Consider the following 27,578-nt stretch of genomic DNA (forward strand, 5'->3'; position numbering starts at 1 on the left):
ACTTGGTAGGGTCATCAGGGTTACCTTGGAAACAATAGCTAACAAGAGCTATAGACATAGCCTTGCTAATTCTTATTACATGCTGACAATATAGATTAGGAAAAGTTATCCAGCACACAAGTTCAAAATCCAGCAGTCTATTGAAGCAAAGGCTAACGCTGCGACTGCTGCTACTTCCACGTATGTGCAATAATAACACAATCCTATAGTAGACTTACTGTCCTGTTAGGCCTGTAGCTGGAGTGTTGGATAGTAGAATTGGAGTGCTGGATGAGTGTTCCCTACAATTCTTTAAATCTTGCAAATTATAAGATAGATATAAATTAGCTAAGCTACATATGTATATTATACATATGCATAGATGAGTCAGACAGATTCCTATTCCGCCTACTGCTTCTTTGCCTCTCAACTGAGAATAGTAAGATAATGCGCAAATACAAAGTTACCTATTCTGGCCAAATATAATATTCGTCTTCATTTATGGGCCGTAGCAGCTCGCATAAACATCGCAGGCATAGTTTTCGCCACAAAAATTGCTAAAAGAGCCAGCAGCTTTATAACAAGTGTAGGTGTTCCCGCCAGCATTGACAGTTGCAAACACTTGATCTTGTCCTGCGCCACAATTGCTTGCTGAGAAGTCACCAGTACCGGACGGCGTAGGCATTTGGCCAGTACAGGATGAATCATCGTACAGGAAGCTACTATCGTTGCTACAATCTCTCGATTAGTACAAGCTTTTCCCCTCTTGTATAAGTAGACAGGGTACAGCAATTTCTGCTAATAGAACATAAACTTACCATGAACCGAGCTTGTCATCACCCCAGTGGACATACCAGTTGTTGACGCAGCTCACACCCCCTCCAGGGCCGGCGAGACATCCGGTACAGTGAGAAACAGTGAGCTTCTGGTCTCTCTTTGCAAGGCTCACGGCTCCGTCTCTCTTGGAGAAATCGATGGCGGAAGCTGATGCTGCTCCGACAAAGAGGAGAGCGGACGTGATAGCTTGAAGGACGAGCATAGTTTATTTGTGACGAAGTGAAGAATATGATTTATAAGAAAGATTGATTGCTTCTGTTTCGATGCTCTTTTGTGCTGATATGGAATTTAATGGGGAGATGAGTTAGTTTATATATCTGTTCGAGGCTTTTGATGTTATAAGCTTAGCTAATGCCCCAAACTGAAGAACAGGGAGCTTCTGAAGCAGAATCAAAATAAGACGCGAGAAGCCTTGGTGAAACCGTTATTCAGTGATATCTTACCACATACAATTTCCTATTTCATTCCAGATGATATTTTTGGCTAAATACTATTTTGTTACTATATCGTTGTCTTCGAGCTGTAAAGTTCTAGTGCTGACGCCAAGATCCCTATACAGCCAACCCCAGCTCCGGCAAATTTAATACTTACTTGTAAGGTTATTACTAAAGTTTACATGAGAGTGCAAATAGGCCAGGGCCAAGATTCGTGACGTCAGAAATATATGTATTCAGAAAGCCACTTACTCGACAAGGCAGCTCGCCGATCTTAATCTGAAATAGACCTAGGTGCATTTCCAGGAATAGAGCTGATCTTTCTACTCCTGGAGATTCGAGAGAGCTACACCGATGACCAGAGGTACGTAATAATATTGAAAAGAATACTTGGCGATGTTAAATATAGTATTGCTTATGTGGCGATCGGTAATGCAACCACCAGGCGAAGCGATGGCCCGACTACTATTGTCATGGATAGTAAAACATCCAAAGCTTAACGAGCCTTTTCATATATCGAATGATACTAGTCTTCTCTTCAATCACGCATAGATGTGTTGTAGGTCTCGATGTTATGAGAAATGAACTAGGAGATCTTTAAGAGCATCAAATCCAGGAATTTAGTTGATCCAGAAAAATAATACCGTTGTATCCATGGAGAATGCGTGGAGGTTGTGTTACATCAGCTATAACAACTCAACCCGCTGAATGCTTAACATCGGCAGTGCTACTGGGGATCTGATATGTTTTGACATGGATATCGGCAGGTACTTCTTGACAAGAACGTGAGCTACTAGTAATAGCTGAATCGATCAATCTTACTGTGTTTTACGTAATAACAGAACGCGCAGTTCTTAGGTATTCATCAAAAGGCGATCGCTTCTTGCTTAGTATGGCGTCTCAGGGATAAAATTATCAAGACCATCTAATAGATTCAAGTTCATGTAGTTAGATCTGGGTATATCACCTAGCAAATCTAGCAAATCTAGCAAATCTAGCAAATCTAGCAAATCTAGCAAATCTAGCAAATCTAGCAAATCTAGCAAATCTAGCAAATCTACATAGAATAGATACAAGGGGGAAAACTTTTGGTAGAGCCCTTAGCAACCCGTCCATAGTTAACTCCTTTCCACAAGATTAGAGCGTGTGAACACCCATCAGTCGATGGTTAAACTAAGCAAGTTTGCGGTAGGTCAAGGCAGATGGTCAACTTCATTCTAGATCATAGGGTCTGTGGCACTGTTAATAGCTCTTGGGTTTGAGCCGTCAAGATGATCCGACTTTGTCATCTTTCACCACATGTTCTTTCAGAGCAGAGAAAGGCTATTGGATTGAGTTAACGAGTTGACTGAACAGTTTAATTAAAATGCTTATTGGAGGTGTATTGAGGGCGTCGCGATCACCGTCCAGTCACTGTGCTAGGTAGCCCGGTAAGGCCGGGCGATGGTTTGAGCATGCGAGTTTCTTCGTAGCTGTTCTTATTGTTCAGACATATCTCTAGTGCTTTCTCATAGTATGTTGCCGTGAGATTCTGAAATCGAGTTTGAGCTGTTAGTGAGAGGTACCGAGCCAAGACGGCGGGTAAAGGTATCGGCGTAAGTGTGGCGGCACATTAGCGCCTTTTGTGTAGAGTTTTGCTTGCCTCTCAGCATTCTTTTCTTCATGCTTTAACGTCTTCTTTTCGTTATACCAGTAGTTGAACGGGGTACTAAATACGGAGAAATAAAATGTCGATAGAGTCGTCGGCAACGCGTGAACGTCGCCGCAAACACAAGATTATAAAGCCATTCCTCGACGAGGAGTTGATGGCGGGCCCCCCCTCAGTATACAAAAGAATACTTCCGACAACCACGACTCCGAAAGTGTGTTTTTAATCCCGATGACATAATCTTCGAGTCTCGACTGGGATATGGAATGGACGGCTGCGTCTGGAAGGTGCGCTTTGGTACAAAAGGGCCATACGCATTGAAGGTGGTGAGTATCAGTTAGCTTCAATGGCCTACCTGGTATGCGCTCACCGTATAACATAGTTCTGGGATCAAGCTCCGCCCGAATCGGAGGGACACTATTATGCCTTGCAGCGAGAGTGCCAAAGCAACGCCGTCCTTCAGATGGTGCGCGCCTCGATCGCATCATACCCCGTTTTTGTGCTTGACGAGCCCAAAGGGAAAGAGGAGGCCAGGAAGAATTACTACTCTTTTTGCAAAGAAAAAAGCGACTCAAGACGCGAACATGGCATTTCAAAGGAAGGCCAAAACAGGCTCATGCGGCGCATATCGTCACTACCACGCATGGCAGAATGCTACGGCTGGCTGAAATTACACAGCAACACATGGAAAAATCTACATTCTAGTTTAAAGGCTCCCGATGTGAAGATTGAGAAGATAAGGAGGTACATGGAAGCCGATGTTGAATACACTGCACTTGTTTACGAGTTCATCCACGAGGGCGAAAATGAGCCATTGACTGTAGAGAAGGTGGCCGATTTCATATATCATGTTGGTTTGTCGTTTGGTTGTTCGACACTAGCCAAAAATTGGACGGATAGTGTTTTGGTCGATTATGCGGATATTATTTATCCAGGCGGCTACGGGTGGTGCGAATCTATGTTTGGGATGAGAGACGCAAAAGATATATTGTTCGACGGGACATGGGACGAAAACGATAGATTGTTGTTCGAAGGGATGTTGGAAGAGTAAAATATTGGCCTTGATTTACGTTGCTTGTTATAGACTGGGAGCTCGGCAAGTGAGTGTACAAGAACGCACTCCATATAGCAAATTGCAAACAGTATCAGAGCCAGCTTTCTCTTATGATATATGATGGGTTGTCTGACGATATCCCAGCATCTTCTCTCCCATGGTCGTCCTAAACGGATAATTTATGCCATGACACTTACTATGACAAATTTTCTATACCAATGGTCAAAACACCAATCATTTCGTGAACCCTCGCGACGACCTGATCATACACAGTCTTCCGCCCCTACATATCTGTGGAAGCACACCATTGCACCAGACATTCATCATGGCCGCCATCCTCAAATTTCTCTAGGCAAGATAGGTCATCCATATACAGCTAAATGGTCACGAGCTGCTAGATAGCCATCTATTAGATACACGCAGACCATAGAATTCGCCCAACTAGACAAGGCGCAAGAACAGTGCTTTCAATATAACAAAACACACATCGTCCTTTGAATGCAACCAACTTGAAGCTCGCAAGTTTCAGTGATGGACATCTCAAGCGAAAAAAAAAAAAAAACACAGTCAATCCCGCAATGTCAGCTTAACCGAGTAAACGAAAGCTCAACGGCGCTGAAGTGGAGATGCCGAACCGGATCCCCACGGCCGGGCCAAGCTCCGCTGGTTCCATATGACGCAGCACAGCTCCAGCCAAACTCGGTATACGGTCATACACAACACCAATACAGCTCCTATCTACTTTTTTCTTCAAAGATACCCAGGCTCAGAAAACCAAGAGCAGGAATCAAGCATCAAAGGGAGCCATTACCTCGTTGCTATCGCGCAGAGTTTCCACGTGCGGATACAGCTCTGGTTCAAGCGCCACAATCGGCGACTAGCTGATCGCCCAACGTCCCCACATGGCAAAATTTATTTCATCACCACTTACACTCTTAGTCACTCAACCTCAGCTCACTTATCCACTCACTCATCAACAGCTTCACAGTTACTCTATATCATAAAACCCAAAGACAAGACAAAGGACAAGACAAACAGCCAGCCCATCATGTCGTCCCCCCAGGCAATCACCTCCATCTCCCTCCACTCCCTCCCCAAGCTCTCCCAGGGCAAAGTCCGCGACCTCTTCGACCTCGACGCCAGCACCCTCCTCTTCACGGCCACCGACCGCATCTCGGCCTACGACGTCGTCCTCGCCAATGGCGTGCCCCAAAAGGGCCTCATCCTCACGCAGATCTCGGCCCATTGGTTCTCCGTGCTCGAGCAGAGGGTGCCCGGCCTGAAACACCACCTGCTATCCCTGTCGGCCCCGGCCTCAGCTCCCTTGACGCCCGAGGAACGCGGCCTGCTGCGCGGACGAACCATGACCTGTCGCAAGCTCAAGGTGTTCCCCATTGTAAGCCAAAACAGTCGAGTTGCTTCTGGTCCCCCATGTTCCAGCTCTGCAAGCCGTTCAAAGAAAGTGACAGGTTCTGATATTCGCTCCATTAGGAAGCTATTGTGAGGGGCTACATCACCGGCAGCGCATGGAGCGAGTAGTAAGTCGATGGACATGCCGCATCCAGCCCTCAACCCCCTCTCATCTTGGCATCTTGTGCCCAGCATCGCAAATTTCGGCAATCAGCCATCTCCCGATGTGACCCAACCAGAACAAGGACAAGAGACGAGCTGACAACCCCCGGCTTCCAGCGTCGCTCATGGCACCGTCCATGGCATCCCCCAGCCGGCTGGGCTAGAGAAATGCGGCGCGTTCCCGAACGGACCCATCGTAAGTTGCCGTGCAACCACACCCAATTGATGTCCCCTTGCCCCTGTTGCTCCCAGTCGACAAGTATCACAAATCACATAGCTTCCCATCTACTATGTCCTGCCACGCAGCTCGACGCCACCAACGTCCTAAACCAGGGCGCTTCACGTTCATACGAGGCAGAAGCCACAAGCTAATACCCAAGCAGTACACTCCTTCCACCAAGGCCCCTGCCGGAGAGAAGGATGAGAACATCTCCCCCCGAGCAGGCCGTCAAGATCGTCGGCGAAAAGTACGCGGCTCGAATCGCAGAGCTGAGTCTCTCGGTGTACAGCGCCGCCGCCGCTTATGCCCGTGAACGTGGCATCATTGTGGCTGATACCAAGTTGTGAGTTGTAACTGGTCACCTCCCAGCCTCTCTCTCTCTCTTTCATGCACGCGCGGATACCCATTGCAGCAGCCCTGGCAAGTAGTGCTGCTACATGGCTCGCAATCCCTGGAGATGCAATGTCCCTCACGTGCTGAATCACAACTCGGTGTCCGTCCGTATCCGCTAACAATGAATCCTTAGCGAGTTCGCCTTGGACGAGGCCACCGACGAAGTTGTTCTGGTGAGGCGCCTCCCCCACTTTTAGGAGCGGCCACTGTTGTCTCCCCAAAAAATAGTCGCAGACATAGGACTAACGTGTCACAGGTCGATGAAGTCCTGACCCCGTACGTCAATCCCGGTCAAGGAATCCTCCCACCGGCTGTGCCAAGCCCCATCGTACTTGTCAAAGAGTCCAAGGCGTATACTGACTCTCCTCAATAGTGACAGCTCAAGGTTCTGGAATGCCGCCGAGTGGAAAGCCGGCGTCGAAGCCCCATCGTACGACAAGCAGTACGTTCGCGACTATCTCACCAGCAATGGCCTCAAGGGCAAGCCGGATGTAAGTCGCACACGCCCCCTCCAGGACCACCTCATTCACCAAGCCCTACCACTCTCCGCATCGAGTGAAACAGCCCGAGGGCAATCCCGAACCGACAACTCCATGTCCTGACTCGCGATTCCTCCTCCCCCCTCGTTGCGCTGACATATGACTAACCTGCTGGTGCTCCTCGCCCTAGGTCGAGCTTCCCGAAGCCGTCGTCAAAGAGACTGCGGCCAAGTACCAGGACGTGTTCGAGAAGTAGGTCCCACTCCACTGCAGCTCCTATCACAACTCACCCGCCTACGGGGTAGGATGAAGCCAAATGCTGACCACCAATCAACAAAACAATAGGCTAACGGGCAGGACGTTGGACCAAGCCCTGGCCGCTTTGGACGAGTCATGAACGCCGGAGTACCGTCCGAGTCAATCCAAATAAGAGACAGGCACACGCGTACTCATGCACACACGTGCGAATAGGAATACATAAACAAGCTGCAAGGCGTATTGGGTTAATAACACATGATTGGTCCCAGCCTAGTGGCTAGCCGAAAAAGAGAACACACAGCAGATAGACGCCAAGGAAGAGAAAACAAGAAAAAAAGCACTCATTTGTACATCTCTCACTCTCAGGCAAGCCGAAGAAATGGTACCAAATCTTGACTCGGATGAATTCTCTCCACGTAAAAGAAATCTAGATCAAACGATAGGGAAGCCTCCACCATAGATGATCTACTCCGGACAGGCGAGTGGTCAGAAAGAGAGGCTCTCAACCGCCTGTTCGCGATTAAACCAGGGATGATGCCTGTGTAAATAGCCGTTTTCTATTCGCCCGGGCAGTGAACATCTCGGACAAGGATGCTTCTCGCGGCGCGCTAGAAGGAATAATCTTTCTCGAAGAATTTCGCATGACTGGCCGGCGGCCGTCTATTGGTCTGTACTACAGTCGCTGGCGTTCACGCTCTACCGTGATAGGTCGTCACTGGAGGCGTACTTCTAACGTCATGCAGGCATTGGACATGGAAGCTATCTCTCACGTCGCGTTGGGATTCTAGAATTCTAAAGAAATGGCGCTCGACAGCCCCTGCTGTTGCAGATTCGAAGACGCCTACCAATAAAATAGCGTTTGCCAGCTCGCCCATTCAATAATAGTGGCCGTCGGGGTCTAGCAAGTATCAAGATTCCAGGGCTGGATCGCTCGAGACTGCGGAATAGTAAGCAGGAACAAGATTACGCCCGCGAGATTGCCTCGGCCATTGTGCCGACTGGCGCACGGGATCTCGAACCAAGAATGCCGACTTTACTTGGCCGCAGGGGAAGTGCGCCATCCGGGTCTGACGCATGAGAAAGAAGCGTGAGAAAAGGGCAGCTGTGGCCCAATGGAGTGGGTGTGCTGCTAGTACTTGGCAGAGCTGTCATTTGTTTATCTTTGGGGATCCTTGCAAGGATCATTGATGTATGTCATTCAGCTGAAACGGGCGAGCGCTTGCAAGTATCTCTGCTCGCGTCAAAACAGAGCCGAGTGCTTGCCTATGACAAATCGATACGGTATGCTGGATGAAAATGCAAATAGCAGGTGTAAATTCCAATTGGATACCGAGAATAGAAACACAAGCGGCGACGGCATCAGCGATGGTTAAGCAAGGCGTTGTGCATAAGGGAACCCGACTTTTTGCTCGTGTCACACACACTGCAAGTCGATTACAGGCGGCAACGACTCCAAAACTGCGGTGAGCCCTGACCAGCTGAATGCAATCCTGCCATGATCATCGCCGATTATTGAAGCCCGGCTATTTTGGATGGGACACTGCTCTGGTGAGGAAACAGTGCTAGCTTTGATCCGTCCTTCCCCTCATGCGCCCCTGCAGCCCAGGTACCTTTCACATGAGGCTGCATTCTCATCGACGCATGCACACTCAGCGTAGGTGCATATGCTGCAGAGCAGGCTGAGGGGTTGAGGCTCTGGCCAAGCGGCCTGGGGCGGAGAAAACTATTTCGCTCATTCGCTCATTCTTTGTTTCTGCCATGCGAGGGCACTTCGAACATGTCCTCAGTTGGAACCGAAATAGACGCCGTAGCTGCCTAGCGACAGAGCAGGCTATCGGTTTCCGCGAGGGCCGACATGGAACGCCGAGGTAGCATTGATCTGGAACCTGCAGATGTAAAGCCTTGTCCTGCTAATGGTAGAGCCAAACGGGGAATGTTCAACGCCAACGAAGAGCGCAAAGAAGGCCAATAATAGTTCTCTCGAAAGCCAGCATCGGATTGGCCGCAAGCAAGTCAAGCCTCTGCCACTGCCAAGAGGATGGCTAGCTTCAGCGGCATTCACTCTCCTGACAAGGATAGCTGCAAATATTTGCAGTCATGCGCACTCCCGTTAGAGACGCCCCCGAGCGATGCTGGGCTATGCTGAGACGAGTTCGCTGGCAGAATGCCCAACTGAGCAGGGCTGTTGTTGTACGTTGGTCGCAAGAGTAAGCTGTCTCTATACAATAGCACTGCCTTTGCCCACCCCCCTCGAGCGTTGCTGCGTTGTCCCAACTCATCAGCCCTTTGCCTAACTCTTGGCGCATAGCCCGGAAGTCTGCAAGACTTCACTCTCGTATCCTCGGTCTGGACAGCGACCCCGGTCACCTCTGATGGTCCGCTGGCCAAAGAACCTTGGGAAGAGTCGTCCTTGAGGTGCTCCTACTGGTCCCAGCTGCCAAGTCATCGGTACTTTAGGTGGTGTGTATCCGTCCCGTCCCCTCCCACCCCAGGCTTCTCAACGTCACAGGGGTATTTGCACGCCTTCTCCAAGGCGACCGCCATCAAAACGGCCAATGATCGTATGCCACTGGACTTCGGATTTTTCTCCTTTTCGCGCTAAGTAGAGATCACGCCAGTTGCTTTCGTGCTTCATGTTCGTTCGCCTTGTTGTCGCGTGAGAAGAGGTATAAATTCCCACCGCTCTCCCCCTCTTTCCCTCTTGCCATCCTGACCTCTTGACCGCAGACTTCACGCTCCTTTCCTGCAACGCGCGCCTTTGTCGTTCTTTCAACCCACGCCAACGCATTCCAATATTTCCCAAGCGTCCATCGTGCTCTCATTACCGCGATGGCTGCCTACCCACAGTCTTGCGACCTGTCCCAGGCATCCACCCCTCGAAGCCCACAACCTCCCGTTCGTGACCCGTCCAAGACGGTCATGAGTGCTCTCGGGAATCCCTATCTCCCGGGAAGCGAGTGGGAGTGTATCCCACCTCAAAGCAAAGCTGGCCCCGAGACCATTGGCAGTCAGACTACTGCCTCTATTGTTGATGCAGCTGCGTTCAACAACACCGCTGGCCACGCCCAGAGTGGTCTAATCCAAACAAACATCGAAGCCCTCAACGCATTGGACAGCGATCCAGTCTCGAATGTTCACAAGGCAAGCGGCTTCGCAACCTCCAACGTCAACATGGACGTGACGAGCACCGGCGACACGGCAGCTCTACCCCAGCAGCCAGAAGACAAGCACCCAGGAAGCTCAGACAGCAAATCCTGTGACGCTATCAATCTCTCCTATGTGGGATCCTGGGTCAAGGATCAGTAACATGAACCAAGAATAACCGATTCGAAAACAATCGAGTCGGACGATGAGACGAGCATACCTACAACGATATCACTCGATATATATCAACCTCAATAGCCGAAGCTATACCGGCTCCAGTGGCATGTGAAACAGTCTCATCGAGATGAACCCCAGAAAGACCATGATCAAACGTCTTCCAATACAAAAATCGAAACAAAAAAAAAGTTGAAGAACACACGAACGAGATTAAGAATAAAAATAAAGACAAGAGACGACAATGAAGAAGCGGTGATGAAAATGCCGGTCGGCGATTTTGCGATTTGCACACCGGTCTTTCCTCAGCTTCTCTTTCCCCTGTAATTTTTTTTTCTGAAACGTTGTTTCCTTATGCTTGGCTTAGTCAACGATTCTCATCGGCCATCGTCCGACTTGAGCCATGGCCCTTTGATTTCTTTTCTGTTTTCCTTTTTGTTTAACCCCGGAGGATATCAATTGATAAAAAAAAAAAAAAGAAAACGCGATTCCCACGAACAAGAATATGGCGCAAGAGAGGCCTTTTTTCACCCTGGACCATACACATGTATTTCTATAGATTGAGCATTAGCCTAGAGAATGGATAGGCACATCAATCACATCACACATCACACAACATAGTACCTACATACTTGAATCTAATGCCCTTGACCCCATCGTCAACTGTGCTCTGCTCTATTACTTTCCGCCCAAGGCCGTCATCCCTGTGTGACACAACAACAGCCCGTGAAACACATCATCAATCACTTGAAAATAAAATCAGGCATCCATCCATCTAATTACCAAACAAACCCATTGACGCCCAATTCCCTCCCATCAGCCCAAAAAACCCCCCATCCGACATATCCTGTATTCTCTTCCGACCCCATGCTTGTTCAAAGTCAGTCCACATGAAAAAAGGCTCCCCCCCTTGCAGGGATACGACACAAGCAAGGCCCCAAAGCTGGGCGCAAAAAAAAAAACCTCCGATTTTCTCCTCCTCCTCCCCTTTTTAGAAAAGAGTCCCACGCAATCGATCGCGCGCGCGCCTCGTATCCCCAAAAAAAAAGTCAATCGGATCGAACACGAGCTTTAAAAAACACGAGGGAACCAGTTTGCTAGCTTTTTAGCCTTGTTTCTCGGCTGACGATCCGAAGATAAATTGAGAAAAGACAAAACAAAAAACCAAAAAAGCGGCCGCCCCCCCTTGCGTCAGCTTATCAAAACGGGTTGCAGTTCCTGCATCGAGCCGCCGTCATCCCGTGTGGCTCAGTTTCACCTCACCGCCAAGAAAGACAAGGAAGCGAGCACCAGATCTAGTCTCACGTCTTTTGTAGGTTTCAGTGTCAAGCAATGATACTCTACAACATGCCACGTAAAAAAGCACTCGAATTCACTGCAGAAAACAATTCACATTCATCGTAAAGAAAATCTCATTGTACATCAAGTAAATAGAAGAAGAAAAAAGGGGATATAATGCATTAATTACCACTAGAGTACATGCAGGGGCTGACATTATCGTCAAAAAGAAGTTTAGGTAGTTTTCCGTACAATCGTCATTAGATATGAGGGAAAAACAAAACAAGCTGACAAGAGGCCGGGACTTGTACATCCCTCAGCCACCAACCCTCCGTTTCCCTAACAAGCTGCCCTGCTGTATGAAGAAAAAACAACATATAGAATCTTGCCTCAAGATATTAAATTTAACCGGGTACCAAAGAAGAAAGCCTTAATGCGCAAAATAAAAACATTAGGGAGGGGCTCTTCCCGCTCCCCCAGCGACTTTGCTATCCACAGAATTAAGAGAGGAAGGCAAGGGCCAGGGCAACGCCGGCCACGAGAGCGATGGGAGAGGCAAGACGGCCAGCAGCGCTTCCGGGAGGGACAGTGGTGATGGCGGGTTTTGAGGAGGTCTTGGCAGCGGTGGTTTGAGCGGCTGTAGCAAGGCCAAACTGGTTAGCGAAATCTGAAGCGAAGCTTGTGCGAGGCAAACACGTTTCGTCGAGGATTGGGAATACGTACCAGTGGTGGTGGGAGCACCGGTTGTCAGAGCAGAGCTGGTAGAGTTGTGCTTGGCAGTGGCAGAGTGGCTGGTGGGAGCAGCAGTGGTGCTGTTTGAGGCCGCGGTGCTGTGAGCGGTGGTGGACTTGACAAGAGTGGTGGACTTCTCAGCAGAGGAAGAAGCGGCGGTAGAAGTGGGAGCGGCGGTGGCCGTGTTGGTCTCCTTGGCGCTGGTCTCGGATGAGGCGCTGGAGGCGCTGGCACTGGCGCTGGCAGCAACGTCGCCCTGGACGGGGAACTGGGCGCTGTAGTTGCTGTCGCCGGTGGAGTCGGTGATCTTGAAGTTGTAGGTGCCAGAGGGGATCTTGTCCAGAGTCACGGTGGTGGAAGTACCGGTCACACCAGCTGTCGCCATTGTCAGCATCTATCTTGGCACGCAGATTTCGTCTTACTCACTGGCGAGGGTCTTGACATCCTTCAGGTCCTTGCTGGCACCAGTCTGCAGCTCAATGTCGCAGCCAGAGGCGCAGCCAGCAAAGGTGAGGGTGAAGGGCTTGCCAACCTCGACATCGAAGGACAGGTTGGTGATGGAGGGCTTGGCAAGAGCAACGGCAGCAAAGGCCGAGACGGCAGCGACAGAGTACTTCATCTTGAAGGCGTAAAAGGACGATTAAAGAACAGAGTCTGAACGAGAGACGAAACGAATCGTTTTAACTGGCAGGTGGACTGGTTAGTCAGGCTGTCTCGGCTCGTCGATCACGCAAAGCAAAGAGGTGTGTCTGGTATGTTGGTGGCGGAGGAAAGATCAGGTTTCTCGCAGCAGATCGGTTGCTCGGAGAGGAATGTGAAATGTGAAATGAGGAAGAAGGAAAACATGAAAACATGAAAACAAAACAGAAGCCGGCAAAAATAGCTGAGCCGTTACGGCTGCCAGGCACGCGTCCAGCTGGCTGACAGACGCAGAGCGGCCGTGCTTTCCACCATGATTGGAACTATCGATTGCCTCTCCACCGTCGTCTCTCGCATGCTGCCGTGCCGCATCAACCGCCGCAAGGGGGCTTCGAAGCGAGAGGCCCAAGAAATAGGGGCATCTTATTTTCTCTTCCCAAACGGAGTGGTTTTTTGCTCGAGAGACACATGGAAAGCAGAGCGAACGAGATAGGCCAGGGGTGGGTATAGCTGAGCGCAGACAAGACGATCCGTGTAAATGGATCGAGATACCGCTTAGACGGGGGGGCTTGGCAGCACGGCAAAAGGCAGTAACACGAATTGTCAGGGCAAACAAAAACAGCAACTTACTTGCAAATGAAACTGGGCCTACAAAGCGAGTGATCAGGCGCGGGATAACAGAAAGCAAGAATCAAAAAAGAAAAACAAGAGCCGCAGAGGCAGGACGGCAAAGGGTAATTAAAGCACTTGGAGAGAGCCCAGAGGAGCATCGGTCAGGAGTGGAGCGGGCGTTGGAATTGATAGTCTAGCTCCATTCCCAGCAACAGGGGGCCAGCCGGTGGAATTAGAGGGGCGGCCGAAGCAGCGAGCAGAGAGGATTGAGTCCAGTGCCAGCGCCAGAGCCAGTGCCAGGTTCTCAACCGCTCTGGGCCCTGTTTAGCGATCGCATGCACGCCGGCCGGGTGATTTCCCGGGGGTGTGTCGACAGGTCTCAGTGCTGTGGCCAAGCTTTGCTGCGAGCTGCTCCTCAAATGTCAGTGCAGAAGCTGGAGGTCTGCATGGGGCGAGGCACAGCGCGCTAGGGCCTGGCACAAGCTCCGGCGCCACCCAATCAGCGGCCGCGGCCCCTGGTCCAGCGGACGAGCTCCAGCCCGCCTAGCGCTAGGCCAAATAGCTCGCCAAAGCGCCATTAGCCAGGGCCCCGCGACTAATCAGGTCGAAGCCAGGCACTCGCTCAGAGGCCAAGCTTTTCTGTCCAACCCCCGGGAAATGGCTTCGACTGGACATGGCATGGCATGACACGCAAAAGCAAATTTGGCCCACCCGCCGACACTGCTTTGTGCTTTGTGCCTGTCATTCCAATTCCCGCTGGGCCAATGCCAACGGCTGCAACGGCAAGCGAGGAAAAAGATGAAGATTGAGAGAGTGTGGAAACACCGAGGAGAGAGAGGGAAGTCTGCCTGACGCAGCTACACAGCGTGAAGCGAGGCACCAACAACATACATGAATGCATACATATGCATCCATCCATCCATCCACCAAACACGCGCGCAGAAAGAAAAAAAGAGGCGTCCTTTTCCCGCAATCCTACGTACGCCTCGCTTACAGGCACAGCAAAGCTTCTCGCTAGACTGGAGCTATCAAACACCACAGAAGAAAATCCAAGAAACAAAATGATCATCTTATGCAGAGCCGTCGTCCAATAGCCGTGGCGAGCGCGGCACCACCCCAGCTGTGGCCACTGCACCCCCAATAGCGCGATCGCCACAACGGCTCAAATACGGGATTCTAATCGCCATTGAGTTTGCGCAGCGGGCACCAGCATCGTCACCAGCAGAAAGCTTCTTTCTTCACTCTTGTCCCTTTTTTTCCCTCCATCTTCCACTTCCAACACGTATTGATCTTTCATCTTCTTACTGTACCGCACCAAGCAGGACACGCAGCCCCCCCAGCCGCGCGCGTTCGTTACATCACAGGCTTTCTCCACTGCAATTAAAAAGAAACATCCATACAGGACAGGACAAAACCCGCTTCTAACCACACAGCTTGTGTCTCTCTTTTTTTCCTTCTTCCCTCAAGCTTGTTCTTGTGCCCACTCCGAACCGCCCTCCCCGGCCTAGAACCAGCACAGCAGCAACCAACCTGCATTCGTCTCCATACCGAAAATGCGCCTTCGTCCCAGACTATTCAACACATCATCACAGCGCCATTAGCATTAGCCTCTCCCCTAAAACAACAGCCGGTCCCCTCAACTCCCCTCTGCCAAAAAGAAAAAGTGGCTCCCCAGCGGCGCAAAAGTCCAATCAGCCACCCCTGGCTCCTCGGCTCATGCCCAAACGGGCAATCTCCATGGCCAAAACGCCTTTATACCGTCCGCCTTTCGCAATCAGTTCGGCAGCCCATTCGACACACACTCACAGAGAATGAGAGGCCGGTTAAGCTTGAAATTTCCCCATCACTGCCTAAGGTTTTTTTTTTTTTCCCCAAGGATCAGCCCGCATGCATTGTCCTGTTGCACAGCCCGTTGCCTCTCCACACAGCCATTCTGCAGCTTGCTTAGGTCTAGAGGTTAAAAAAGGCAGAGACGAAGCTGTCATCAACCTCCTCTCTCTCTCTCTCTCTCTCTTTTGCCCATATATCCCGACGAATGAGCGAGCAACAGGCATGATCCTGACTGCAGAGTCACATGGCCAAAACTCTGAATTGTGCCTCTGCAGGCTGCCCTCCCACCCGCGAACACGTAACCAACTTGCATCATCGTCTGCATCGCATCATCATGCTTCCACTTTCCCATCATGCATGTAGGCGACCAACATGCACTCTGGCTTCAAAAGTGCAACGACAACTCCAAAAGAGCTCGACGCATTCCGCATTCAATCATTCGTCCCATTTCCCCTCTTCCCAACCAAGGCATCGAGGCTATGCTCCTCCATTCCTCCCAAACTCGCATCACATCATTCAACCAAGCAAGTACACCAAGTACACCAAACAGAAGCAAAACCATAACAAGCCCGGCCAGAGCCTCATTCCCCAGCTCCAGCCCCCAGGTCCCCCCCCCCTTATTACCTCATCTCCTGCATCTCTCGTCATCCTACTCTATCACTCTCTTCCTCTTTTTTACGCCTGCTACACTTCCCCGATGCAATAGCCCCTTCGCCTCACTCCAATCCAATCCAGTTACTCTCCCCCCTGTCTTGCTTCCAACCCTGTCCCAATCCCCGCAATCTCCAAAAGAGCCATCAGCCAAAAGCCAAGCCCGCCTCACCATTGGACTTCTCTCTCGCGCCCCCCCTGCACAGGTTCTGTTTTGTCTCACGCTTCGTGTGGAGTAAGCAATCGATAGGGCAATCTCCCCTATCCCTAACAAAGGGGGCTCCACACCTGCCTTGCTGCTGGTCAAACGCTCGCCTGCATGTCAATTTGCGGCTTTTGAGGCGCTTCGCGAGGCGTATCTGGGGAAATGACATACAAGTATACATGCAATGCTAAGCAGATAACAAGGAAATTAGCACTTCTAATCGGTAGATGCCCGTAGTTGTAGTTGTGTAGCAGGCAGAACCCATTTGCCGCTGCAAGTTGACTCCATTCTGTCTTGGTCTTCCGGGGCAATCTGCCCGCTTTCAAAATCAAATTAAACAAAGTCAACGCGCCCATGTCTGTCTCTCTCTAGCAGTACAACTCCATAATATCTCACCAGACAACCTCGGCCAAAGCGTCATGATCGCCAAAACATCTCCCAAACCTCGCAGTCCAGATGACCTGCTCCATCCAGATTGGCACAGCTATGGTGGAGGGAGCTAGTATCATCAGAAACAAAAATCGCAACATCTACAGTAGCGTCTAGATTGACAAACTCAAGCCATCTCCTCCGTACTTGACGTGCTCTTTTTTGTCTGTGGCATACTTGTATTAGCCCATTGCATATTTCAGTCACCGGGAAACAGAACTATATGCCCATCGCCAAATGGATACCAACTCATTGTATCAATTACCAAGGCCCTAATACTAGCTGTATTTACAAAATGCCGACGCTGTCATCGGGACAATCATAAATGTCCTACACATTCCATCATTCCATCCATCTGTTCCTCCTTGACTAACATTTTTTTTTCTTCTTTTGCTTAATCTGCTTGCTTGTTTGTTTTGCTTGATCAACCGCCATCTTCCAACTGATTGTTCATTATTCGGCTAGTCCCCCCACTTCGCTCGATATGCCAGCACATAAAAATGGGAAAATACTAATAGTAGATACGACGATAAATTCCAAGCCTGGAGCACTGGGTATTTTGTTTTGGGGGATAAAGAAGTGAGAAAGAAAATGAACGACGCATTTTAGTGCTCCAACAGACGCAGGCTACCCTGCACGACAACGTTCTCGAGGATCGACCCGGGAGGAATGTCAATGGTGCTTCCCTCGGTGGCGACAATGATGACTGTGCCCTTGAGCGTCACGCCACGGCCCAGGTTGACGGCACCAGTAATGGTGAGGTGGTCAAGCTCCAGCACCTTGGGGATGGAGGGGATGCGCTTCTGGAAGTCTGAAACCTTCTTGAAGTCACCACCCAGCTTGATCAGAGGAGCATCGCCGAAACGGGCGGCGCTCATCTGGAGCTGGCCGTGCTTGAGCGTGTACAGGTCAGACTTGACCAACATCAGGTCGGAACAGGTCTTGACGGGCAAGAATCGGCGACGGGGAACGTTGACACCGTGGGCGTTGTTGAAGTGGCGGATGGCAGCACCGACGGCGGTCTCGAGCTGGAGAATGGAAATGTCTGACTCGCCCTTCTTGTCACCGGGGATGGTCTTGCCGTTGGGGATAATCTCCATGGCCAACTCGTTGTTCTCCACCACGCGCTTGATGGCGCTGAGGTTCAACCAAATGTTGTTGGTGTTGAAGTACTTGAACTTCTTGATGGACTTGAACTCGTTGACGTGCTCCTTGGGCACCTGGGCGATTTCCAGCAGGCGGACAGATCCCTCGTAATCGATAATGGTACCGCCCTTGACGTCGGCCTTGGTCTTGTTGGTCAACTCCATGATGTACTCGGCCTTGGTCTCAACCATGTGCTGGAGGATGCGGAGATCCACAACGGCGCCCAGGTTGTCGACGTTGGACAGGAAAATGATTTCAATGCCACGCTCCAGCAGCTTGTCAAGGATGCCAGAGTTGTACAGCGACTCGAAAACGTCACCGTGTCCGGGGGGGTACCACTCGGTGATGGACGAGTTGAAGGACTTGGGGACAGGCAGCAGCGAGTCCTTGTAGATTCTGGGGTATCGGGACTGGTTGAAGGTGAGAATGTCCACGTTGTGGCCCTCGTACTTCTTGATGATGGCAGCGGTATCATCGTTGGTGTTGAACGAGTTCATCAGGAGGAAAGGAACGTTGACGTTGTATGTGCGGTTGAGGTACTCGATCTGGCGGACAGACAGGTCGAGGAAGGACATGCCGTCACGGACCTCGATGACGGACTTGGGTCCAACGCAGCCCATCGAGGTACCAAGACCTCCGTTGAGCTTGAGGACGGCGAGCTTGCTCAGGAACTGAACAGACTCGGTGTTGGCGAGGTCCTCGTAGTCGACGACCTGGCCCTGGGCGGGAGGGGCAATACGGTCCCAGTCGCTGTGGCCTCGTTAGCAACAATCCATCTTGTATAAATTCGTAGGGGAAAAGGAGGGGAAGCAACATACACCGCATTTCCCTTGGCCTTGTCGTTGAGGTATCGTCGGAAGAGGGCAAAGAAGTTGTCCATCTCGGTCTCGAACAGCTAAACAAGCGATTCGCATTAGCAACCACCATGGCGTCCATCTTTTTTTTGCGTGTATTCTTATCAAACTAACCTTCTTCTCCTTGGGGTCCTCAACAGTCTCGGCGAGGTTGGTCAGGGCATTTCGCATCTGAGCGGCAGCGACATTGGTCGAGGTGTTCTCGAAGGCCTGGGTGTGATCGATTAGCTCGCGCTCTCTGGAATCTTTATCTCGCGACATTTTGAGGCTTTCAACGACGGCAGCAGCATAGCATGCAGCATCAGGGCGTAGAGAAAATGGACTGAAGTGAAAAGGAACAAGGCAAAGGGCAAATGCTGCAGTTATGGGCAGGACTGGACGGCTGTGAATAGATGAAACGCCTGCCATGGCGCGCAGCAATCACGGCCGCCCATCACCTGGTGGCAATGTGCACAAGGCGTCAGCCACTCCCGCGGCCATTAGTTTTTCCCAAGACCTTGTTTTTTCCTGCCCTTTTGCTCATCATGTCAAATGTTGCAGCAACCAGCGGGCGTAGTGCGCACATTCACACGGCCAAAGCACAGCTATGAGGGGTATGTAGCCTTTTGCGACTTGGCAACTCTCCATGACAGCTGTGCCCCGCGCAGCTTCATGCCCCTCACCCGGAGCTTTGAAATCGCGGTCGGTAGGCCGAAATCAAGAAGGAAAAGAAAGAAGAAGAAAAAAAAAACAAGGAGTCCTGGGGAAAATTCCCAGACAAGGATTCACAGAAATGAATTGATCAAGTACTCACCATGTGACTGCGAGTCTTGCCGTGGTGACGCTGCTCGAATCCATTGTCCTCTGGATTCGGCTTGAGGTGCGTTGGCAAAGCACTCTTGATTGCCTGCATTGTGTCTGGTGATGTGTGTGTTTGCTCGGTTGTGGGTTGCTTGTGAGACGCCTCGTACACTGGCGAGCTTCGATTTCCGGCGGATCGCAGCGTGAAAGTAGAAGAAGTTGGAAAGAAGAGGAGTGTCGATGATCTCGAAGAAGGGGGAGAGTATCAGGTCTTAAGGTGGGGTGCGAAGATGGCTTCTGGCGGGGTGGATTGAGCTTTCCCCCAAGCAGGATCTTTAGTTCCAAGAGCCTAGCAGCGGCCCAGTTAATAAATAGCACTTGGACGGAGCACTGTGCCGTTGCGTGTTGCGTGTTGCGTCCTGTTGCATGTGCGATTTGGCAGTGTTGACGTCAATGGACGCCGGGACGTGCAGCAAGCAGGCTTACAGCAGCAGCAGCAGCGCAAATCGGGGGGGCGAATAAGTGATGATGATGGCGGTGATACGTACGATGAGAAATGAGCAGCAGGAGCTTGGAGCTTCACTGGAGGTGAGGAATGGAACAAAAGCTTCTTCAACGCCAGAGAGCTCTGGTTTTATCACAAAACGGGGGCAGCCCCTTTATCATTAGCTCAATGGCCGCCGCTGCTGCTTGCTGCTCCTTTTTCTGGATCCCAATCGTCTGTGTCGATTCCCCTGAACAATCAAATCACGACGCTCCCCACTAGCATTTCGCATCGACGAGAGGCGCGAGTTATCCCGGCCGAAATTGGAAAAGGAGCCCAAGGTTCGGCCGGGGGGGGCTACCGTCACCGGAACTCTGTCGTTGGCCATGGGGAGCTCCAACAGCTCTCTCCTTGCTTCTTCTACACTAACAACAGCTCAAGTGTTTTGTTTTTGTTTTTGACTCTGCTTGGCTTCCACGCGGCCATTGTCCACGAGAGAAACACGTTCCAGGGCCGCAAAAAGCCTGTTCTGAGGGGCCAAAACCACGCCCGTCCATCCACTTTGCACAATGGAAGCAAAACTGCGAGGGGGATCCGCAGTTCAGCAACGAACCCCGCCACCTTTTTTTTCTGCCTGCTTGACGGCCCAAGCTTATTGTCCAAAAAAGCCAAAAAAAAAAAAAAAGCGCGGCCAATTGTTGCTGCTACAAGCCAAAGTCAAGTACCCAGGTACCAGTGCATGCCAATCTTTTCCCAACAAGACGGCACGCCTTTTTGGCTTTAGAAAAGATGAGAGATAAACTAAGAGCCAGGCAGCGAGTGACAGAACTGTGGGAAGAGAGAAAAAAAAAATCTCTCTTCTCCTACCCATTCGCTATGAATAGGTTGCACATCAGAAACGAAATTTTCACATGCAGTGTGGTGGGTTGCAAAGTTGTATATATGCATGGCAATATGCATCGGCGCCCAGAGGCGATACATGCTCTGCGGCGAAATGTTGAGATGGTTGCGCCTGGCTGCCCAAAGGAACCGTCGTTGGGCTGCGTGCCGATAGCTGTAATCCCTCAAGCAGGAGGAAAAAGAAGAAGAAAATGCCTCGGACCAGGTCTCGAACCAGTTAACTTTTTGCTGAGAGCATGTGCAGAGTCGGATCGCATAGGAAAAGTCAGGAGGTGATGCTTATCCGCTCGGATTCCGTCAATAACGAGTTTTGACATGTCCCTTTGCCAGACATGCCCATACTGCCTACAAGAGAACTAGAGTTCTACTAGCCGGCAGTAGTGCCGGCTCTGGTCGGTAGAGGTCATCCGAGTGGCCTCACGCTTGAGAGCGCCACGATGAAGAATCTCAGGTGTCAAACTAATAAGGTGACCCAGCAACAAGCACATCTCATCTTCTGGCGGCCGCAAAGCGAGTGCCTTGGTACTAGCAGCATGAATAAAAAAACCTCGTAACTGTTGAGGGAATTGAAAATTCTCTCGTGTTATCAGCGGCATCTTGGGTTAGGCATCGACACATTGCCTATAGACTCACCAATACCACCTACCGCCTCCGTTACTCCGTATCTCCTATAAACGGCCCGGGCTTACATTGGCCCAAACACGTGGGGTAAACGGAACACTGACATTGCTCGGAAGCCAAACTGACTCTGCAAATATTGGTCTCGTGAAGAGAAAAAAAAAACCAAAAAACAAGACATCCAAAGGCAAAAAATAGGTCAGATGTTGCTACCGTTTCGCTAACAAACTCTTTGGTCCACTGCAAGAAATGACGATAATTTCCCGCGGCCTGCTCCGCCTCTGGATAGCATCAACGCGGCCGTCCAGCTTTCCATCTCCACAAAGGCTCTTCTCCTGACCGGGGCAAAAGGCAAAAGAAGCGACGCGCTGCTGCTAGCACGGGGGAGAGCAAACATCTTTAAATAAATTGGTCGACTCTTCCCTCCCCCTTCTTGAGAATGACGCGCATGGGAGTTTCCGCTCTACTTGTACCGAGTCTCCATCGCCGGCAAATGCCACTGCCATCATCGGCTTACGTGATCCACCTAAGCCACTTGCTGCCATCCGATACTGTCCATGTAAAAGCGCCCCAGATAGGGTACATGTAATCAGAAACCGCCATCAAAGACCTTCCAGCGGGTCTAGAATCGCTATCAGCGCCTCTGCAACGTCCACTGAATCGCCCCAAACATGAGGCCCAGCAGCCAGTCACAAGACCCGTGGCAGCACGCCGGCTCTTGAATGGTCCGTGCCTCCCGATATTCCCACGACAACGTTGCATCTGGAGTAGAAAGAAAGAAGCAAGCGTCATCGCCGAATCGCAGCTTTAGATAGCGCCGGCAGGGCGTCTAATGCACTTTTTTTTGCCTTTTTTTTCTTTTTTGGCTTCCTTAATCAGTATCTTTCGAGTTCCACGATGACACATCCGGAGCTTCCAGCAAAGACGCAGTCTAGTGGAGTTTGTTGTTGCAGTGATTGAAAGTGACGAGGGAATCTTCTGGACCAGAGCCTGATGTGCTTTTATATTCCACCATGTACCCCACGAAGTCCTCTCGAGGTTGTTTCGTCTCTCGCTGCAGCCAAGATACGCCACTGAGACTTTGTCTGTAACCATAAATCCAAATCCCCTCCAGACTAAAGTTTCTTCGTCCATTTGTTAGTGGCAAGCAAGTGGCAACGTTTTGGTTTCGCTGTCCGGTTCCGGAAATCCACACCTCGGCGTCGTCCGCCCAACGGCCCTTTTATAGGTTATCTCGTTTGCCCGTTTGTCAACAACTTTGAGATATTCCCCAGGCCAAACACAAACAAAAAAAAAGAAAAAGAAAAAAAAAAAATCCCTTTGTACAACCACAGCCGCAACCACAATGGGCTCTTTGAGTATCACCATCAGCCTCCCATTCTGGCACATCAACGTTCCCGAAACGGAGCGGACGCCTCACTGCCCTCCCTTTCTCGTCGGCCTCAACCCGAAAGATCTCCGGACCGTATCAACACCAGACGCAGAGTATCGCACCCAGTCGTGGGAGGAAGTCTCCTACCTCATCCGCACAAACAACCTGGAGCGTTTCCAGCGCATCCCCTCCAACCTGCGACGCTACAAAGCATTCACCTACCGCCTGGGCAAGCTCCACGGCAGCATCGCAAACTTCGTTCTGGGCCAACGTCTGCGCTGGGAACTGCCCGTCGTGCCTCGCGGCGCCCCATTCCAGTACGAAGACGATTACAAGATCCTTCACAATGACTGGCCCTATGGACTTGATCCCCGAATCGTGCACTTGGTGGTCTGGACCAAGTTTGAGCTCAAAGCGGTGTCTGCCACTGGCGACCTGACGGACAAGGCGAGAAGGGAGATTGACGACTTTGTGACCAAGACATTCCGGTCCCGGGTGCCCTCAAACCAGGTGGGTTTATAAACTTGGAATTCAGTTTCTTGCTGGGTAGTTACTCTGAATGCTGACTCGGACCAGGTCATGTGGTTCAAAAACTGGGCTGCTCTCAAGTCGATTCATGCCGTAGAGCACTTCCACGTCATGCTCTTCAACCCAGACCCCGACTTCATCAAGGAAGTCACAAACGGCGATGTGCCTCAGTGTGAAAAGGCCGACATCTAGACGAAACGCGCCGTCGGATGATGATTTGATGATGATTTTACGAACTTCTTTTTCTTTTCTTTCGTTGATTTTGCTCAGTCTTGCACGATTTGGTGCTTTTTTTTTCTCTTGATTTTAGATTTCTAGAGGAGTCGAGTTACTTTTAGACTTTGGAGTTTTTTTTTCATGCCCTTCGCTTTTATACAGGATAGAGGTTATACGGACTTATACAAAATAGATGGTTGATAAACAACATCGCGGGTATAGATTATAGATTATGGCGCACAGCGGAACTGTATGCTATTTCATCAGCATAGACTTCATTTTCAATCAATTTTAGAAGCTTTGATACGTTAAAATTCGTATACATGTGTGTGTTTGCCGCGTATGCTTCGTGCGTGAATTATGTGTAATATCAGGCCATCAAAAGCCTGCTACTCTCTTGTAGGGTAAGTTTTCAACCGTAAAACGAGCGGAAACATGCATAACTGCGGAGCCCAAATGGCTGCATACTCCTAAGAAAAAAATCCGGGTTGGAAAAAAATTTGCTCAGGATGTCAAAGACCGACAATTGGAAAGTCGCATCAGAAACAACAATAGCCTCGCAAAGAAAAAAAAGCGTCGATAAGACAAAATTGTCTCACTGCAATTTTAAAAACTCACTGCCAGTTTTGCGCGGCCATCCTCCCTTGCATCCGCAATATAGGTTGCACAGCCATAATTTTTTTTTTTTTTTTTTTGGTTTACCCTCCTAATAGTAACCCCGCCTTCGGTTTGGGCCATTTTCCCTCTTTCCCTCACCGTTTCCTTTCATTGAAACAGACCGCTTGATTACGAACTTTGAGGCCTCCAAGGAGAGAGCAAGAAAAAAAAAAGCACACGAAAAGAGCCAAAGCTGGAACGGGCTCTTTATTCTGGGACACGAGGGGCGGAGAAAGAGAAGAAGTGAGATTTCATCTCAACATCGGCGGCGGCGCCTGCTAGGAAGAAAAGAGAACGAAAGAATTCCAGCCGCCCAACAAAACTCTGATTTTCTCACTAAGCAAGGCTGCGACGGCGACCTAAAAAAACACCAGGACCTTGTTTTACGGTTTCAACGCCCTCTGCCAATTGTGCCGTTACAAGGCTCCCAGCTTTCACTTTTGAATCCAAGGGAGATAAACAGGGGGGAGGGGACGACGGATAAACACCAAAAATGGCAGATCTGGAGCCCAACTGGCGAGTCCGCTTTCTAGCCGGCCAGCCTCCCGCAAAGGTCCGGGTGCGAAATCTCCAGACGTCCATTGAAGGCCCTTCCGATGCCTGGAATAGGAAGGGAAAGCAGCAGCCCATCTCTGTATCCGCCTCTGTCATGCTCAAGGAGGCCTTTGACACATCGTCATCTGCCGACAGAGTGGCGGGTGATACGGTGCATTATGGACTGCTCAGCAAAGCGATTCTGGCCTCGTTGGAGGGCAAGGGACCGCAGCATCTGGCCAACATGGAGAAACCTGGCGATGCGGCTAGCACAAATCGATTTTCAAGTTTACGAGACGTTGTGAATACAATCTGGGAAGATCTTACCAACCAAGATGCCAATGGAAAATCCAAGGCTACCGATGATGATGAAGAAGAAGAGCAACAAGTGAAGTCGTTCCTAAAGGTCTCAACAATTCGATGTTTCGAACTCACTGCCCACCTCCCCAAAGCCTCGCTGCTAGGAGGCGGAGTGAGTCTCACCAGAATAGCCCTCTTTGGACGTGACGGGGAGTCAAGGCCTCAGCCAAGGGGCATGAGCCTCAAGATCCATGACCTCAGGGTTCCTACTCTCATCGGCGTCAACGGCAACGAGAGGAAGGCGAAGCAGGTCGTTGTTGCGACCATTGAAATTGACAAATTTAATATTGACGAGGATGTCTTCACAATGATTGAAGCCGAGACCGTTGAGGTGAGTGAATCCTACATGAACCACAGCCAACTTGATGTTGCGGTGAGCAGCCCTGGATACTGAACATTTGGATGTGATAGGTCATGAGCTCATCATCGTTTGAAACACTCGAGGCGCTGGCCAACACTCTGGCTTTCCGGCTTGCCAGCTACCTGCACTCATCCCAAGCCGGTTCGATGAACAGAAAGGGATGGCCAATCAAGATTGCACTGGAGAAGCCAATTGCCGTTGTCCTCGCGGATGCCGCATGTGTGCAGTTGAGTGTCATTTCATCCGAAGTGCTTGGCGGGATATGATAATGAATTAGTAAACAAACCAAGGAACAAGCCTCCTGCAACACATAACGAACAGTAGCATCGTGATGGAGGCGTTGTTGGATAACCCTGAACCAACAGCAAAAGTCGATGCTTGATAATCAATACTACCACAGATATCCATTATGTTTTTTTCCCCCCTTTGTCCAGGGTGATTCGCCAGGTAGGGCTGAGCGTACCTTGACCCCGATTGCATGCCTGCACGAGTACCTATCAACTTGTATCATACACACATACTGTGTTGCCACGTTCGTTGGGTGAGTGGCTGATATCAGCTCTCATTTTTCCATGACCCAACACCCATGGGCCAGCCTGCCCGGACGAATGCATCGTATCGAGAAGTCGCTGCAGCTGCTCGACTGCGATGCAACACCGGAATCGCTTTGCCCCTTAGTAGCACCGTGACCGGAATTTTGCATCCTGCCAAGGCGGAGGCTTCCTATTTGCAACGTGATTAACTCATTTCATTCACATTAGGCTGCTTCATGCCCGATGGCCTAGAAATCTTCTAGAAATCACTCCCGTATCTAGCACAAGTGCTAGTAAACGTGCTCCCCCCCTTGCCCAGTGTCAATGCCGCACCAGCGCGCGCCTATTTCCAAGTCGTATCTCGGCGAGTCCAGTAGTGCTGCCAGTAGTCATCTATTAGCACCACTTGGGCCAACGGACGAAAAACGCTAGAAACAAAGAGAGGTAAAAAGTAGTTCTAAGAAGGCTCCTCGAGCAGCGCTATCTCGTAGTTCCAAAGATCGGCATAAACCGCCCATTCCCACCCAGAATGATAGGTTGCGTTGCATCGGCGTTACTGGACCGCCTCTGCCCTCCGCTCCCAGTCTCCCCGAGTGGGTATCGTCGTTCAAGGATCAGACGCCACAACGAGGAACGCCACGCCGTATGCTTTATTTTTTTCTCCGCCGTAGCAGCATCAGGGGAGGCTAAGACCAAGTTGGCGATGCTGCCGAAGACAAGCACCGCTTCCCGGCGCCGTGCGCAATCAGCTTTGCATCCAGACATGTTGGTTGAAATCTCTGCTGAGCTCGCTTCTCTCGTAAGACCCTTGCTGCCGTCTCATGTAGATGCAGTGTTGCTGGGGGGAAACGCTCCAAGTTGTTCGTACGTCGTATACCGCCGTATAACGTTAGGGGCGGGTTGCTCCATAGTAATTGTCTTCTGTTGGTGATTGTGTGAACGGATAATAGAAAACTCCATGGAGAGGCCGGGACCGGGCGAGTTTGGTATCCATTGCTGCAGATCTTTGAAGCCACTCAGCCGGTTTGCATCTACGAGACACTTCTCGCTTAATTCAAGTTAGCACTCATCTCTGTTGGTTTTAGCTATCTGCAACGTTCGGGGGAGCAGAAAATGGGCCTTCTTTTCAAATCCCGCTCCCCACGCGCAGCGGCTCATATGAGCATACCCGTCTTTTGTGCTCCTCCTCTTACGCAAAAATAGGCACTTGGACTCCATAGAAGCTCCGCAATGCCTAATGTTTGCGCGTAATGGACCCAGCTACTGTAAGCTTCTCTGCCTTGGTGCCTTGGATCGACTCATCTTACTCGCATTCGACGCGGCAGTGCCTCGCTCGCCCACACACATTCGTACATATTTTGCGTTTCGTACCTGCATTTGTGGAGCGCTCACTGCTGACTTAATGGGGATTTATCCCGTGTCTCTTGGCCAATCACAGTTGGCTTCCGCATGCTCATAGCAAGCGAGCGAGAGTGTGAAATCAGGCATCATATCTGTGAGTGCTCCCACTGACTCAGTGCCATGTTGTTCCCGCCTAGTCTCCAAGCCTTTGGAGAGAGGAAACGCATTAAGGAAACATTGCTTAAATCCATCCATCGTGGTAACATCGGCGCAAATCTCAATAAGACCAGCAGCGTTAACCCGAACCTAAGCAGTCTTCGAGAAAC

The 27,578-nt window shown here is 50.5% G+C and overlaps 8 protein-coding genes across 8 annotated transcripts; 5 read left to right on the forward strand and 3 right to left on the reverse strand.

Annotated features, from left to right (window-relative positions):
• Positions 1-478: 478 nt before the first annotated feature.
• Positions 479-1,018, reverse strand: TrAtP1_000806 (uncharacterized protein; the record flags this gene model as incomplete). Its single annotated transcript, XM_014090794.1, has 2 exons — positions 479-710; positions 798-1,018. 2 exons carry the CDS (start codon positions 1,016-1,018, stop codon positions 479-481), a joined length of 453 nt encoding a protein of 150 aa, XP_013946269.1.
• A 3,982-nt stretch (positions 1,019-5,000) lies between these two features.
• Positions 5,001-7,013, forward strand: TrAtP1_000807 (uncharacterized protein; the record flags this gene model as incomplete). The annotated part of the gene is made up of 10 exons (XM_066110722.1): positions 5,001-5,348; positions 5,444-5,490; positions 5,642-5,720; positions 5,802-5,845; positions 5,908-6,087; positions 6,271-6,310; positions 6,394-6,413; positions 6,511-6,628; positions 6,807-6,868; positions 6,962-7,013. 10 exons carry the CDS (start codon positions 5,001-5,003, stop codon positions 7,011-7,013), a joined length of 990 nt encoding a protein of 329 aa, XP_065966795.1.
• Positions 7,014-9,703: 2,690 nt separating this feature from the next.
• On the forward strand, positions 9,704-10,180 carry TrAtP1_000808 (uncharacterized protein; the record flags this gene model as incomplete). The annotated part of the gene is made up of 1 exon (XM_066110723.1): positions 9,704-10,180. The coding sequence occupies one exon, from the start codon at positions 9,704-9,706 to the stop codon at positions 10,178-10,180; it is 477 nt and encodes a 158-aa protein (XP_065966796.1).
• Positions 10,181-11,490: 1,310 nt separating this feature from the next.
• TrAtP1_000809 (uncharacterized protein) lies at positions 11,491-13,549 on the reverse strand. Its single transcript, XM_066110724.1, has 4 exons — positions 13,472-13,549; positions 12,629-12,886; positions 12,194-12,577; positions 11,491-12,107 (listed from the first exon to the last, which is right to left on the reverse strand). Exons 2-4 carry the CDS (start codon positions 12,819-12,821, stop codon positions 11,971-11,973), a joined length of 714 nt encoding a protein of 237 aa, XP_065966797.1. The 5' UTR covers positions 12,822-12,886; positions 13,472-13,549; the 3' UTR covers positions 11,491-11,970.
• Positions 13,550-14,931: 1,382 nt separating this feature from the next.
• On the forward strand, positions 14,932-16,184 carry TrAtP1_000810 (uncharacterized protein). The gene has a single exon (XM_066110725.1). It carries the CDS (start codon positions 15,637-15,639, stop codon positions 16,171-16,173), a length of 537 nt encoding a protein of 178 aa, XP_065966798.1. The 5' UTR covers positions 14,932-15,636; the 3' UTR covers positions 16,174-16,184.
• A 623-nt stretch (positions 16,185-16,807) lies between these two features.
• On the reverse strand, positions 16,808-19,372 carry TrAtP1_000811 (uncharacterized protein). Its single transcript, XM_066110726.1, has 3 exons — positions 18,683-19,372; positions 18,533-18,609; positions 16,808-18,464 (listed from the first exon to the last, which is right to left on the reverse strand). The coding sequence occupies exons 1-3, from the start codon at positions 18,974-18,976 to the stop codon at positions 17,174-17,176; spliced, it is 1,662 nt and encodes a 553-aa protein (XP_065966799.1). The 5' UTR covers positions 18,977-19,372; the 3' UTR covers positions 16,808-17,173.
• Positions 19,373-22,695: 3,323 nt separating this feature from the next.
• On the forward strand, positions 22,696-23,442 carry TrAtP1_000812 (uncharacterized protein; the record flags this gene model as incomplete). The annotated part of the gene is made up of 2 exons (XM_014090800.2): positions 22,696-23,232; positions 23,299-23,442. The coding sequence occupies 2 exons, from the start codon at positions 22,696-22,698 to the stop codon at positions 23,440-23,442; spliced, it is 681 nt and encodes a 226-aa protein (XP_013946275.1).
• A 361-nt stretch (positions 23,443-23,803) lies between these two features.
• TrAtP1_000813 (uncharacterized protein) lies at positions 23,804-25,787 on the forward strand. Its single transcript, XM_014090801.2, has 2 exons — positions 23,804-25,348; positions 25,429-25,787. Exons 1-2 carry the CDS (start codon positions 24,617-24,619, stop codon positions 25,642-25,644), a joined length of 948 nt encoding a protein of 315 aa, XP_013946276.1. The 5' UTR covers positions 23,804-24,616; the 3' UTR covers positions 25,645-25,787.
• The last annotated feature ends 1,791 nt before the right edge of the window (positions 25,788-27,578 follow it).

Source organism: Trichoderma atroviride, chromosome 1 (assembly GCF_020647795.1).
Source record: "Trichoderma atroviride chromosome 1, complete sequence".
Taxonomy (NCBI): domain Eukaryota; kingdom Fungi; phylum Ascomycota; class Sordariomycetes; order Hypocreales; family Hypocreaceae; genus Trichoderma; species Trichoderma atroviride.

What these genes read in the sequence shown, in the direction of transcription:
- TrAtP1_000809 (XM_066110724.1), bottom strand. Translation starts at nt 12,821, where the DNA reads ATGAAGTACTCTGTCGCTGCCGTCTCGGCCTTTGCTGCCGTTGCTCTT. An exon ending in GGATGTCAAGACCCTCGCCA is followed by an intron (nt 12,578 to 12,628) that starts GTGAGTAAGACG and finishes CAATGGCGACAG; the next exon opens with CTGGTGTGACCGGTACTTCC. An exon ending in CGGTGCTCCCACCACCACTG is followed by an intron (nt 12,108 to 12,193) that starts GTACGTATTCCC and finishes GCCTTGCTACAG; the next exon opens with CCGCTCAAACCACCGCTGCC.
- TrAtP1_000810 (XM_066110725.1), top strand. Translation starts at nt 15,637, where the DNA reads ATGCATGTAGGCGACCAACATGCACTCTGGCTTCAAAAGTGCAACGAC.
- TrAtP1_000811 (XM_066110726.1), bottom strand. Translation starts at nt 18,976, where the DNA reads ATGGCAGGCGTTTCATCTATTCACAGCCGTCCAGTCCTGCCCATAACT. An exon ending in AGGACCCCAAGGAGAAGAAG is followed by an intron (nt 18,610 to 18,682) that starts GTTAGTTTGATA and finishes TCGCTTGTTTAG; the next exon opens with CTGTTCGAGACCGAGATGGA. An exon ending in AAGGCCAAGGGAAATGCGGT is followed by an intron (nt 18,465 to 18,532) that starts GTATGTTGCTTC and finishes ACGAGGCCACAG; the next exon opens with CGACTGGGACCGTATTGCCC.
- TrAtP1_000813 (XM_014090801.2), top strand. Translation starts at nt 24,617, where the DNA reads ATGGCAGATCTGGAGCCCAACTGGCGAGTCCGCTTTCTAGCCGGCCAG. An exon ending in TTGAAGCCGAGACCGTTGAG is followed by an intron (nt 25,349 to 25,428) that starts GTGAGTGAATCC and finishes TGGATGTGATAG; the next exon opens with GTCATGAGCTCATCATCGTT.